The sequence below is a fragment of the Haemaphysalis longicornis genome, unplaced genomic scaffold (assembly GCF_048455015.1).
Source record: "Haemaphysalis longicornis isolate Haplotype H1 unplaced genomic scaffold, Haemaphysalis longicornis Haplotype H1 scaffold_2, whole genome shotgun sequence".
Taxonomy (NCBI): domain Eukaryota; kingdom Metazoa; phylum Arthropoda; class Arachnida; order Ixodida; family Ixodidae; genus Haemaphysalis; species Haemaphysalis longicornis.
The window spans coordinates 56,251,449-56,265,353 of NW_027526295.1; the positions used below are offsets into that span (position 1 = coordinate 56,251,449).

Here is a 13,905-nt window from a genome sequence, read left to right on the forward strand (position 1 = left end):
TGAAAAATATCCCTTCTGGTTTCATCTGGTTCCAGTTCAACTGGTTTATTGGACAATTCCCAGATGAAACCAGTAGCCACTGGAACCAGTAGGGCCAAACCAGTAGCAACTGGGACCACTACCAACTGGGACCTGTAGCAACTAGCCCCAGTTACATTCTACGAGGACCTTAACCAGTAGCAACTGGTCAGTGAGGATCATAACCAGTTACTAGTGGTCCCAGTACAACTGGTTATGGTCCTCATTGACCAGTTGCTAATAGTATACGAGATCTCTGCCCACGGATGCACCGCACGGGCTCGATCGGCATTTTAGAGAAGAGAAAAAGCAAAAATGGGTGGGCAACATTTATTTGGCCACGGCAGCGGTAGCGGTCTTCATCTTGCGGGTAGCTTTGACGACATCTTCGATTTTCTCGCCTAAAATCTTTTCGATGTTTCAAATCGCCTGCTTCGTCGCAAGCTGCTTCTGCTGCTCTCTTTCATCTGGCCACTCCGAAGATCTTGCCCAGTACTCCAGAGTCGCTGTGAAGTGAAAGACAAAATTGTTTGAAGAAGACATAAGGCGAAATATGTAAGCTGCCGGCCAACGAAGTCTTGTTCCACAAGTAGTACAAGTTTTGGTAATTAGAAAATACCTATGTGGCCTACAAGACCTGTTCAGACAAAATGCACAACTCTCCCACTTTCCCATTTTCTCCCATTACCTTTGATAACGTCGACTTTTCCTGGGCTGAGGGCCTTCTTTGGTAGCTCCCCGGAGTGTTTTTTTCGGGGGGCTACAATGCCACTGACACTCCGCTTTGCAAGCTCTTCGGGACCCCATATCGCATGGGCGGTATCTTTGCAAACAAGCGTTGGCTTTTTGTTTGCCAAAATCTTCTTGGCTTGCACAGCAGAAATGACAACAATTTTGGAAAGATGGAACTAAAAAAAGAGATGGACAGAAAACACATGCAGTCTTGGCACACACACAAGCAAAAAGATAGTGACATCGATAAGTTAGAATTAGTACACACATCTCACATGTGCATCCTCACACTAACTACCTCCCTGATGATAGAGGTATGTTTTCATAACATAAGTGCTCAATCAGAAGATAATTACTGACACTTGAACATTCAAACATGTTTTGAGTAATTTTAAGAAAACTGGGAAGGGCAGCATGTGCCCAAAAAAATATACTGGAGGATGCACACTAATAATTGAAACCACCCAGAGAACACACGACCACTATTCGAACATTGCAAAATGGCGTCTGCTTATGTTTTGAGGCACTGTTGTTAGAGTTGCCACTATTGTTAGAGTTAGAGCTCAGTTTTACGCACACACTGACGGTAACTGGTTGAACCCTGAAGATGAGAGACATTTGCTGGTTTTTTAATCAGTGATAAAGGCGGCAGCCCTAAACGTGGTCTAGTCGAAGCACCAACATACAACTCCGGTTCACTGCACTGAATTTCTTAACACTAACTGATATTTACAATCAGGCTACTAAACTGTTTATGTGATGTTACACACAAAAAGAAAAGGCGGCATAAATTATGGAGCAGCCACAATGAAATGTAGTCGCCACTTACTGAGCCATTGGCCAAATATGAGAAGTCTTGTGCTGCAACGAGAAAAAGTGTCACATAAAAAATTCCTCTTTGGTAAACCAACAAGACCTACATGAGCTCGAATTCCAGGACACATAATGCTATAACAAAATTGTGTCTGTCTTCACACTGCTAGTCCAAAGTATATTCAGAATTTTTCCAAATGGGACATGATGCATAAAACAATTCCAATGTGTTATTAGCTTTTGGTTCACTTACGCTTGCCTCGTGAACAAAAATTACAATAACTGTCTGGAACCCTCTTCAACCAGTAACTCACCAGGGCATGGCACCGCGGAAGAGTGGGATGGAAGCTCTCCTTCCCTCCTTTGTAGCGTTGATACGGCTGTAAAACAAACAATTAGCACTCGTAAATTAGCTTAGAAATGAAAATCTAGTACGCATCCGAAGAACACAGGATATGCACTTACCCGCCCCCTCTTGTTCTGCTGGCCTTGGCACTTGTACATCTTGTGCCTCTGCAGTTGAAGCCCCCTCTTGTGTCTGCTTTGGCATGTACACATCTTGCCCCTCTGCAGGTGGAACATTGATACGCATTTAAAACGAGTGTGTTCAGGTATTCTACTGATTCATTTTAAAATTGTAAAAAATAAAACAAGAATGCTGCAGTGCTCATTCAAAGAGCACTGTCTAGTAAGTTCGCCGTTGCAGGAAAAAATATCAAGACAATACCAAGCGCTCGTAAGCACGTGCCTTGTGATGACTGCCAAGTCAGGTCCCCGGCTTACGCAGTGGCTTTAGAAATAAAGAAAAGCTGAAGCGTGGTCCTCAAGTGCTATGCACGTAAAAAAAAACGTCCAGGGCTAGTGCTAAAGTTGGAAAGCTAACCTGCTTGGGAGAGGTCACCGCGGCCACCACAATCTTTAGATGCCATTATGGATAATTACAGAGATGGATATGAGTGTGCCACTACTTCCCAAGAAGACTTGCAGATCCCGGCCGCTACAGCTGCCTGGAGTCAATTACGAAGGGCTGGTGGAAGTCTACAATGCTGAGGATGACTTTGCATCTACCACTCGCCGTGAAGATGACAACGACCTCCTCAATGCATATGACGATTACTAGCACTGCAACTACAATGATACTGAAACTTAACCATGTGTCCGGCAATGCTCCCCTACAACAGCTTCGCCATTTAAGTCTTGCAAGCTACTGAATTTTTTTGGGCAAAAACATATGTATTGTTACTTCTAGTATGCGAACATCAGCTAAATGACACTTACGTTGAAAGGGGTCCTCCATTTCAATGGAAGGTGAAGGGCTGAGGCACTGGAAGGCTGAAATAAAACAAACAAAGCACACAGTTATAACAAACTTTGGTATTACATTCTGACAAAAAATATGAACATAAAAAAAATTTCTGGTAACTCATGCACGCAAAAGGTAAAAAAAAAGGTGCACAACTAGGTGGTCTTTCATACCGTCCTCGCGTATTGGTTCCGTGGGTTGGCTTCTAGCAATTCCAGGCACACCTTTGCCAGCTTCCGCTTGCTTTTCAACTGCATGTTTGAGTGAAGTTGGAAACGACATACAAAATCAAAAACCCAAAAAAGGTAAAGAAAGTCTCACAAATTAGAAAAAAATTTCATACGCCTGAAAATCTCGCTCCTTAGGCATTCTTGCAGTGTAGTCACTTGTTTCGTCAGGGCAGCTTTCTCAGCTTCAAACTGGCGAGCCCTTTTTTTCCATTTCTCTTTGTCCTTAATGGCTTGCTCCAGTTCCCTCCTCGAGCACAGGGAGTCGCTCTCACTGCCGGAAGTTGAGCTCGAAGGTGTACGCCTTTTTTTGGACTAGAAAAATTCAAGTAGCAGGTTAACGCTAATTAGAGCATCCAATTTAACACACGTACTACGCCAATTACGATACTTACGGGTTGTTTCAGGGGTTGTGACTGGCACTGAGTGTGTTTGCGTGTTGCATTGGCCAGGTTTCTCTTCAGTATTTCTTGATACTGCAACTTTTTCGCTGCTTGCCTGTTTTCCTTTTGCACCTACATGCAGAAAACAGACATGATAGAAAAAATGTCATTAAAACTGTTACTCAAACAAAATAAAATGTGGGCAGTTTGCAGCAAATAGGAGTGTATCAGTCAGTATGCCCCAAAAAGCACAAAGGCAGAGTTAAGTTGCGCATCTGAAACAGACTGCAAGCTGCGTGCCCTTGTGAGATACAAGCCGTGTACCCATAAGTGCACTGTGCACTTTACGAGCACCTGATATGACAGCACCATGCATTTAACCAAACAAGATTACTTGCTAGGTCAGTATGCTGATGCTGTCTAGCACAACGACAATTTTGCCACGTTGTTGCTAATAAGCTTCCGAAAACGACTGCAAGGGTAATTTTTTAGACCCAATCAACCAATAATTTCCTTCCCCACTCTTTTTTCTTTTTTTTTTCTATTTCAGCAAGCCGAAATGCCGCAACCTTACTCCGCATGCTCGGACACACAGTGCCATGCTTGGTGTCCCATTAATTGAAATTCGCCGCTTCAGAATGTGCACAAACCTTTCTTGCTTCCTTTTCTGTCACCACTTCATCTTCTGAGCAAGTAGCATCAGGGTTATCATGAAGTTCGGGGATTTTAGGAATCACAATCCTCTCCCCGCCTCCCGCTACCCGTCTCTCAGCTTCTTCTCTTGTTTCTGTTGAGAAAATATAGTTACAAGAAAATCGCTTGTAGTGGTGTACATAACTTCAGTACAAACACAAATAATTTCTCGCAACATTGCGCTGAAACTCGTACACTTACCTGTCAGAAGCAGCACCTGGGCACTGTAGTTGCCTGTATCGAGGCCCGTCGGGTCGGTCCACAGCGCTGAATAAAGAACTTTTGTGCTGAAGTCCTTGAGGTGTGCGGGATCGAGGTTTTTGACATCACTGATAGGTAGGACGTGCAGGCGCAGCCTGCCGAGATCTCTCGTAAATCTCACAACGGCGAACATTGCGCTAGACTGCAGTAGAGTGGGACGAAAACATTTGCTCACGTACTACCAACAAACAAAGCTACCGCACGCAACGCACGTGTGCATGGAGGCACGTGTGTTTACACCAAGAAGGTTGGCTTGACTTTTGGCTTGGCTTAGGTGAATAAGACAGTCGTAACATGCGCGGTGGGTGGGTGAGCTGAGAATTTAGAGTTTTTCGCTTACAATAGCGTTTACAAGTTTGACGTCGGAAAGTTATACCTACAATTACAGCTAATAAATGAAGCATAAAACTGTACATTTTTTTACATGAATGATGCTCCGCACAGCGAATAAGAACTGAGCACCCCCAATCCAATTCAATCCTCAAGCAGCCATCAGTAGCCGAACTACCCGGGCTTTGTCGCTTTGGCTTTGTCGCGTTGTTATTTTACCGCAGCGTGCGCGTGCAAGCTACATGCCAATATGAATCGTCGGAAGCGTTACCTGGATCCCGGTGGCGATAGCGCTGACATACCGAAATCGACGGAAAGCTATATAAAAAATGTGCAGTCACGCCTAACAGTGTCAACTATACGAGATGACAGTGAAGGCAGCCGCCCGGAGTTGGCCAGTGCTTTGGCGATTTCGGCAACGGAGGCGGGAAACTCCGCCGATGGAAATGGGAACCGCGAAACACCGGTGACTTCGGAAATTTTCGACGCCGACATAACGGACCCCGAAACAAGTGACGCAAGCACAAGTTCTGCACCGGACGATATTCTTACGCCGCAGGTGTCATGTGAAAATTGTGAGCCGACTCCGCAAGACCCCAGCATCGATTTGTCGGTAGAGGACATTTTCGCACTGACAGTGAAGTTCGCCCTCGACTTTGGGCTGCCATGGAAAGGAATCGAAGCTCTACAAAAACTGATAGTGCACATACTTGACAGACACGACATCCCGACTTCTAAGTACCTTTTTAAGAAGCACGTTGGAGTTGGAGTTTCGAATGCTCGCTTTCATTTCTACTGCGCTCCGTGCATGAATCTAGTAGCAGAAACGTCCGGCGACCTCATGGAAAGAAATCGTGTGAAAGCGACTTGTTCAGTGTGCACGAAGAGCCTAACTGGCCGACAAATGATGGCAGATGGAAACTTCTTCATTACGCTGCCAGTACAACAACAACTTTCCGCTTTGCTCGCAGACGAATCCGTCGCCAACGCCCTGCATGACGGACTCAATTCTATCGCCGGGAGAGTCAGTGCCGCTGCCGAGCATGTGTCTGACATAACCGATGGAGCACTTTACAAAGAATTCAGAAGCAAGCTGAACTCAAGAGATGCCATAACATTGACCTTAAGTTCTGATGGAAGTCCGATGTTTAGGTCTTCTAAGTATTCGATTTGGCCCGTGCAACTGAGTCTAAATGAGTTGCCTGTTCACATGAGGCACAAGAACATACTGATCTCAGCTCTGTGGTATGGACAAGACCACCCAAATATGACGCTCTTGCTCAGTCCAGTTGTGCGCGAGATAGAGAAGTTGGCAGACAACAGTGTTGAGTGGAAGTCTCGTGGCAAAACGCTGCATTCAAAGGTAAATATACCACATTTTGTATTAACTCACATGGTTTCTTGTGCATGGAAGCTGCCCACATCATGTTTTTTTGTTCATTGTTCAGTGCTATGCGCTGGTGCCTAAATTGTTGCTATGTTCATGTGTTACAGGCTTACTGCTTCAGCCTCTGTGCAGACTCACCAGCCCGTGCGGATATGCAGAACATGATGCGATACAATGGTTTTTATGGCTGTGGATGGTGTTTGCATCCCGGGCAGTCCGACGGAAGTAAGTGTACATAAGCTAAACCTAAATCTTATTCATGTAATACCCTGTTCACTGCTGAGATATCTTAACTAGCCACAGTTTTTTTAATGCTGGTGACATGACCATATGCTTTTCTTTTGGTGCAAAAAACAGAAGTCGTGAAGTATACTCCCAAAATTGTTGCTGACGACAGAGACCCCGAGGAGACGAAGCAGCTAATGGCCATTGCAGCCGCCACCGAGGAGACTATACAAGGTGTCAAGGGACCGACACCGTTGATGAACCTTCCTTTCTTTAATGTAGTTTGGGGGCTCACCCCTGATTACATGCATTGTGTGTTGTTGGGTGTGTCGCAACAGCTCACTGACCTATGGATCGGGAGTGCTGACAGATCATATTACATTGGGTCACAAGACCAGACCGCAGAAATTAACAAAAGATTGTGTGGCATCAAACCACACCTTATTCTGTCATATTTGCCTCGGTCCATTCTCCTCAGGCGGTTCTGGAAGGCTGCGGAATGGCAGCAGTGGCTGCTATATTTCTCGTTACCTTGCCTCGAAGGGATCCTGCCCAGCGTGTATTTTAAGCATTGGGCCCTACTTGTCGAAGGTATAGCACTGCTCTTGCAAAGCTCTGTGAGCAGCAGTGATGTTGAAAAAAGCACAACTTGCTTGGTGAAGTTTGTAGTCGGTATGGAGGAGCTGTACGACGAAAAGCAAATGATGTTTAATGTCCATCAATTGCTGCACATTCCAAAAAGCGTCCTCCTTCAGGGACCACTCTGGGCACACTCGTGCTTCAGCTTTGAGAGTAACATGGGTAATTTAAAGCGCCTTGTAACTTCTGCTAAACGAGTTCCTTTACAAATTGTGGAGCGCCTAATGATGGCAAGGAACTATCACGGTCTTCGGGCGCAAGCGAACCCCCGGACTCAACAGTTCTTGTCAAAAACAAGCAACGCAAAAGCAAGCAACAATCAAAGTAATCTTCTTCTCAGCAAGCCACGCGCTCTGTCTGGGCAATTACTTGCCTTTGTTGAGAGCGAGCTTGGTGACACAGTCTGTAGCCCTGTCAAGGAGCATGACCGAGTTACAATGTCTCGGCATGTGTTTCATAGTGAGCAGTACTCACGGCCTTATAAGACAGATAGCACAGCTGTGCTCACAGGCCAGGGAGAGTATTTGAAAATAAAAAACATCATTTCTTTCAAAGATGCCCAGGGTACTGTGAGAGTTTTTGTAGTTTCAGACCAGTTTTGTACTGCCTCTGCATACAGTTGCTCACACATAGTTAAGTTGCGAAGGGTGGGAGCCAGACGTCTTTTTGAGCTAACTTCTTCCGATACCCCTTGCATATATGTAAAACACGATGAGGCAGTTTTTTTCGTGAGGCTGGCCATGAGGACTCTGTCGGTGGGTTAGTGTGCCTGTGTCACAGTTTGTATAATTCGTTGTAGCTGTTTTTTTGTCGTTTTTGTTGCATGTCCGAAATTGTAGTCAGTGTTATGTGTACATTGTTTCTGTGCTTGAACTAAGTGTGCAGGCTAGTCAGCCGTGTTGGTTAGGCGTCTGTTTTTTGTTCTTGCTCGAAACAGAATAAATTTTGTTTTACTGCAATAACGATCTAAAGCGTTGTCCAAAAACCCTTTCTGTATTTGGTCAGCTAATGTTGAACATAAAAGCCTACATATGTAGGTGATGCCTGAATGGATGTCTCTTCCACTGAAATGAGCCTCCTTGGCACCTTGACAGCATGGTGGAATTTACTTAGGGAGTATTTTAGTTGTGTACAACTATTATTACATTGGTGATGCATGAAAAGGAACAATAAAAAGTCACTTGGAATGGAATGCATCATGTAAAATGATGTTAACATGTTTGTACTCTGATATCTACGCATTTGAATATATGCATGTCCATGTTTCTAAAATAAAAAAATGTTTAAATGCTATTTGACTTGTAATTATTAGCTCATCTGTACTGCTTCTAAAAGCTCGTAGCACTTCTATAACCCACCTACGATGATTGCCGATGTGATGCTATTAGCATCATTGTCATCAGCTGATGACTGAATTAACTTCACCCAACTTTTCACCTTTATCTGCTCTCCCTCCCTCCTTGGTTTTGACCATAAAATTTCCCCTCCAGTCCCTCCCAATGCTACTTACTACTCATCTTGGAGGTCATATTCTTGGGACCCCTAGGGCTGCTTGTTCATATATCAACTCGTTATGCTCAATCATGGTTTCTCTCATCTCTTCTGCCACTGCGTAACAGTAAAATGGGTTGTTAACCTTTTGACAAATTAGTGGTTGCATATTAAAGTACATTGGCATTTGAGCAATTTGAACTGAATGTCCTTCAACTGGGAGTGGCACTCTAAGTGGGACCAAAGTAAACCAGAAGCAGACCAGGCCTGTGACAACTGGAATCCAGATACCTCGCAACTGGAACCGGATGCCCTGTAACTTGCACCAGATACCCCCTAACTGGGCCCAGTTGACCCCTAACTGGGCCCAGTTGACCCCGAACTGGGCCCAGTTGACCCCAAACTGGGCCCAGTTGACCTCAAACTGGGCCCTGTTGACCCCAAACTGGGCCCACTTGACCCCTAACGGGGCCCAGTTCAAACCAGTACCAAAGCAGGCCCTTGACTACTGGGACCAGATACCTCGTAACTGGGACCAGATGAAACCAGAAGCCCAGTAACTGGGACCCTTTCAAACAAGATGACCCATAACCGGGACCAGATGAAACCAGTAAGAAACCAGATGGCCATTTTCACCTGAGGACCTCATGCTCAGAGGCTCCATCTTTTACCCTAAGTGAAAAGGGCAGAGAGATGGATGGACGATTTAAGAACAGTTGTGAGGATGTGTTATTGATGATCGTTGGATGTTTATGGCGCAAGGCCAACTGGGGCAAAGAGCGCCAAAACAATAGTCGATGATAGGGGTGGAACCTTAAACACTAGGTAAAATCAGCAAAAACAAAAGTAAAATCACAACACGACAATGAGCATGGCTGGTGTATAGGGCCAGATTTCATGATGCGTGATAGGAAATGAGGTTTAAAAACTTGACGTCGGACAAATACTCAAACACACGTTTCACGGAAACAATGGCATCATCACCTAGGAAAAACGATGGATGTAGGGGAATATGTTGTCTGTAGAGTTCTCTGAAGTGTTTGTGTCGTGTTGTGTGAAGTGCCTTGCATGTGATTAGTATGTGCACTACGGATAGGGCCTCTCCGCACCTGCTGCACTGGGGTCTAGAAGATCCCGTCAGCAGATACGAGTGCGTCGCATAGGTGTGCCCTATCCGCAGCCTACCCAAGGCGACTTCAGTGTGTCTGTTGTGTGAGTCAGATGTGTACCGTCCCAAGTGTGGCTTTATTACATGTAGTTTGTTGTCTGTCTGTTCGTCCCAGTGTGTTTGCCATGTTCTGCGCAGGTGTTGTCTTATGTGTGGCTTGAGGTCTGTGTAGGGTACCGTTGTAATGTCCACAGTGTTCCTGAGTGCAGCAGCACCGGCCCTCTCGTCTGCCAACTCGTTCCCAGCGATCCCTGCATGTCCTGGGACCCAGCAGAGGACCAGCTCATGCTTTTGTGCATACACGGACATGATTGTGCTGAATACAAGATTAACTATATGGTTTTTGGGGGGCTTGTGCGATGACAGTGCACGAACAACACTCAATGAATCTGTATAGATGATGGAATTGGGAATCTGAGTTTCAAGAATGTGTCGTACAATCAGTAAAATCCCATACGCTTCTGCTGAAAAAATTGATGTGTGCACGCTCATGGTTCTGGCTTCACTGAAATTAGGACCATGAGCAGCGCACGACACCATACTGGAGGATTTAGAAGCGTCACTATAAAATTCTGCACATGTGTATTTAAACTGCAAAGACAGAAAGTGCTGCAGTATTGCAGCTCGTGGTACACGATTTTTGTCAAGTCTCATAAAAGAAAGGTCGCACGACACCGGGCGAACTTGCCAAGGCGGTAAACTGTTAGAAAAGGATGACCTGTACACATCTAAAAACGAAGCACTTAGATCCGAGGCTCGCTCTCTCACTCTAAGTGAAAAGGGCAGAGGAACGGATGGGCGATTTGCAAAGAGCAGAGATGTTGATGTATCGTTAAAGACAGGATAAAAAGGATGATTATTCAGTGATGAAATTTTAAAAGCATATAGCAAGTCCATGTACGTTCGTTGGTTCTCAAGGCTCCACTTATCACACTCGACATACAGACTCTCGACAGGGCTAGTGCGAAAAGCACCCGAGGCGAGACGAAGCCCCAAGTGTAGCACTGGGTCAAGCATTCGCAACGCTGTTTTAGTCGCCGACCCATATATCACACTGCCATAGTCTAAACGAGACCCAACCCAAGCAGTATAGAGGCGTAGTAGGAGTTCTTTGTCGGAACCATAAGATTGATGGGAGAGAACCTTAAGTATATTCATTGTTTTCAGACATTTATGTTTAAGTTCCTTGATGTGTGGAATGAATGTGAGTTTCTGGTCAAACACAACACCTAAGAACTTGTGCTCCTTGTTCACAGGAAGCGACACGCCATTAAGAGTAATGTCTGGGTCCATATGGACCCCGCGCTTCCTGGAGAACACAACGCAGGAGCTTTTTACAGGATTTAATTTAAAACCATTCTTGTCTGCCCAGCCGGCAAGTTTCTTTACACCAAGCTGGACTTGACGTTCGCAGATTGACAGATCGCATGATTTATAGGATATCTGCACGTCATCTACATACATGGAATAAGAGATTGTAGGTGGCAGTGCCTTACCAAGAGAGTTCATTTTTACTATGAAGAGAGTGCAGCTCAACACGCCACCCTGTGGCACGCCATTTTCTTGCACGTAAACGTTTGAGAGTGCACAACCAACTCTTACTCGAAACGTTCTGTCTGACAAGTAACTAACAAGAGTGTTTAACATGTTACCCGATACACCGAATGACTTGAAGTCCCTAAGGATCCCATAACGCCAAGCGGTGTCGTATGCCTTTTCAAGGTCGAAGAAGACGGTTAAACAATACTGCTTATGCGCGAAGGCATCCTTGATGTACGAGTCAAGAGCTACCAGTTGATCGTTCGTCGATCGCCCCACCCTAAAGCCTGCCTGGCAGCTCTCGAGAAGACCGTTGTACTCGAGGAAGTACACGAGCCTGCGATTTACCATCTTCTCGAAGAGCTTGCACAGGCAGCTCGTCAGTGCTATAGGACGGTAGCTTGAGGGGGACGACGGGTCCTTTCCCTCCTTCAGGAAAGCTACAACTATAGCCTCCTTCCAAGAGTTTGGAATGTGCCCCGAAAGCCAGATCTTGTTATAGAGGTGTAAGAGTGTTAGAAGTGTGTCTGCGTGCAGGTGTTGTATCATTGTGTATGTGATGTTGTCTGGGCCTGGAGCTGAGGGTTTACACGTGCTTAGAGCAGCCCTCAGCTCATGTAGTGAAAACAGGGAGTTGTAAGAAGTCTGTGATTTGTTTCTGTCGCGTAGGGACTTCTTTTCACAACAGGCTTTCTGTTTCAGGAAAGTGTTTGTGTAGTGTGCTGAACTGGACACATGTTGGAAGTGTTGTGCGAGTGTGTCAGCCTGGTCTTCGAGTGTGTCCCCTGTAGTGCTGACCAGAGGCAGGCTGTGTGTTTGTTGTCCCTTGAGTTTACGTATTCGTGTCCATACTTTCCTTGTGTCTGTGTAAGAGTTTATTGATGTTATGAATGTACGCCAACTCTCGTTTTGCCCCACGGCGCACACGTTTTCCTAACGCCTTGGCCCGTTTGAACAAGAGGAGGTTTCCCGACGTGGGGTACCGACGGAGGATACCCCACGCCTTGTTCTGGGCCTCTCGCGCCCGCCTACAGTCCTCATTCCACCACGGCCTCCGCTGGTTGCGCGGGGCACCAGAGGCGTGGGGAATGGACCTTTCGGCGGCGTCGAGGATGTGCGCCGTGAGGAGTTGTGCGGCTTCATCTACGTGTAGGTGTCCTATGGATGTGTGGTGTAGTTTGGATATCTCTGTAAATGTATTCCAGTTAGCTCGTGCTTCATTGAACCTATTATGGGAAGATGGACTGCATGGGCCTTTACCTACGTATGTAAGTGAGGTGGGGAAGTGGTCACTACCGTATGGGTCAGTTGCCACACCCCACTCGAGAAGAGGAAAGCGAACTGCGGAGCCAATAGCCAAGTCAAGACATGAGTATGTGTTGTGTCCTATGTTATGATATGTAGGCTGTTTATTGTTGAAAAGGCATGCTCCTGAAGATGTAAGGAATTTCTCTATAAGACGACCTCGGGCATCCGTGCGAGAAGAGCTCCAAAGAGTGTTGTGAGCATTAAGGTCGCCTGTCAGGATGTATGGTTCGGGCAGCTGGTCAACCAGCGCCTCGAAGTCAGAGCTTAAAAGTGAAACATCAGGAGGAATGTATATGGAGCATACCGTTATCAACCTATTAAATATTATCAAGCGTATTGCTACAGCCTCAAGGATAGTGTTCAGAGTGACAGGGTGGCATGCTAAAGATTTCCGGGCGATTATGGCCACACCCCCAGAAGAGTGTGTGCAGCCATCCCTGTCTTTCCTGTATACCAGGTAACTATTCAAGAAATTTGTGCGTTTAGAATTCAAATGTGTTTCCTGAACACACATTACACTTGGCTGATTGGTATGCAGAATCTCATACACGTCGTCAAGATTATTCATAAGGCCTCTGCAGTTCCATTGAACAATATTTTCTCTTCCCATTATTTAGTGTGAGAGCTACTGGAGTGTGTATGTTTATGTGTCGTCTTTCGGGGCTGTGACTCTTGGATTGGGCTTTTTGGGTGGCCTATCTGTAGGCTTGGACGACGGAGGCCGCTCCTTGCGCTGCGTTGCAGGCAAGAACGGCACGACGTCCATCTCGTCGTCCGATGTCCTGGGTGTGCCCGTCGAACCGGGCCCCCCGGACTTGGCCCCCCGGCGGGGGCCCTTCGTTTGACCCGCCACCGCCGCTGGTGTCGGGGGCACCAGAAGTGGCACGGGCGGTGCGGTGGTGGTGGGAGCCGGTCCGGGGCCCGTGGTGTCCATGGCACCCTCCAACGCACTGGACGATGGGGAGGCACGGACGGGAGCGGCACCGGTCCCGACGGAAGAGGTTGCCACCACAACCGCTGCTGGCTCAGCGAGCGGCGTGGAGGCGGGCTGGGCTGCCAGAGGCAACCCAGGGGGGGGCGGGGGCGGGACCAAGTCCGACTCGCGGTACTGGGTCCCCGCCGAAACCAGACGCCGCTCCGCCCCCCGGCGAGCTGCGTCGGCATACCTCCCCAGGGGGAAAGAGGCGAACCTCTTTCGCGCCTCTGGGAAGGTAAGATTCTCAGTCACTTTTACCTTGATGATCTCCTTCTCCTGTTTGAATTTCTCACATGTTCTAGAGTAGGCCCCGTGGGGTCCCTTGCAGTTAGCACAGATGAGGGTTTGTGATGGGCAGTTGTCAGATGCGTGATCATGTTGTGCACACTTGGCGCATGTTAGTCGACCACGA

At 46.7% G+C, this 13,905-nt stretch overlaps 2 protein-coding genes across 2 annotated transcripts; one reads left to right on the top strand and one right to left on the bottom strand.

The window, feature by feature from the left end:
* Positions 1 to 367: 367 nt before the first annotated feature.
* Positions 368 to 4,812, bottom strand: LOC144168912 (uncharacterized). The gene is made up of 10 exons (XM_077697909.1): positions 4,371 to 4,812; positions 4,127 to 4,263; positions 3,489 to 3,608; positions 3,210 to 3,408; positions 3,040 to 3,117; positions 2,842 to 2,895; positions 2,029 to 2,130; positions 1,878 to 1,943; positions 1,580 to 1,611; positions 368 to 524 (listed from the first exon to the last, which is right to left on the bottom strand). Exons 1-10 carry the CDS (start codon positions 4,561 to 4,563, stop codon positions 420 to 422), a joined length of 1,086 nt encoding a protein of 361 aa, XP_077554035.1. The 5' UTR covers positions 4,564 to 4,812; the 3' UTR covers positions 368 to 419.
* A 198-nt stretch (positions 4,813 to 5,010) lies between these two features.
* Positions 5,011 to 8,850, top strand: LOC144168911 (uncharacterized). The gene is made up of 3 exons (XM_077697907.1): positions 5,011 to 6,123; positions 6,255 to 6,372; positions 6,505 to 8,850. Exons 1-3 carry the CDS (start codon positions 5,011 to 5,013, stop codon positions 7,773 to 7,775), a joined length of 2,502 nt encoding a protein of 833 aa, XP_077554033.1. The 3' UTR covers positions 7,776 to 8,850.
* Positions 8,851 to 13,905: the final 5,055 nt, after the last annotated feature.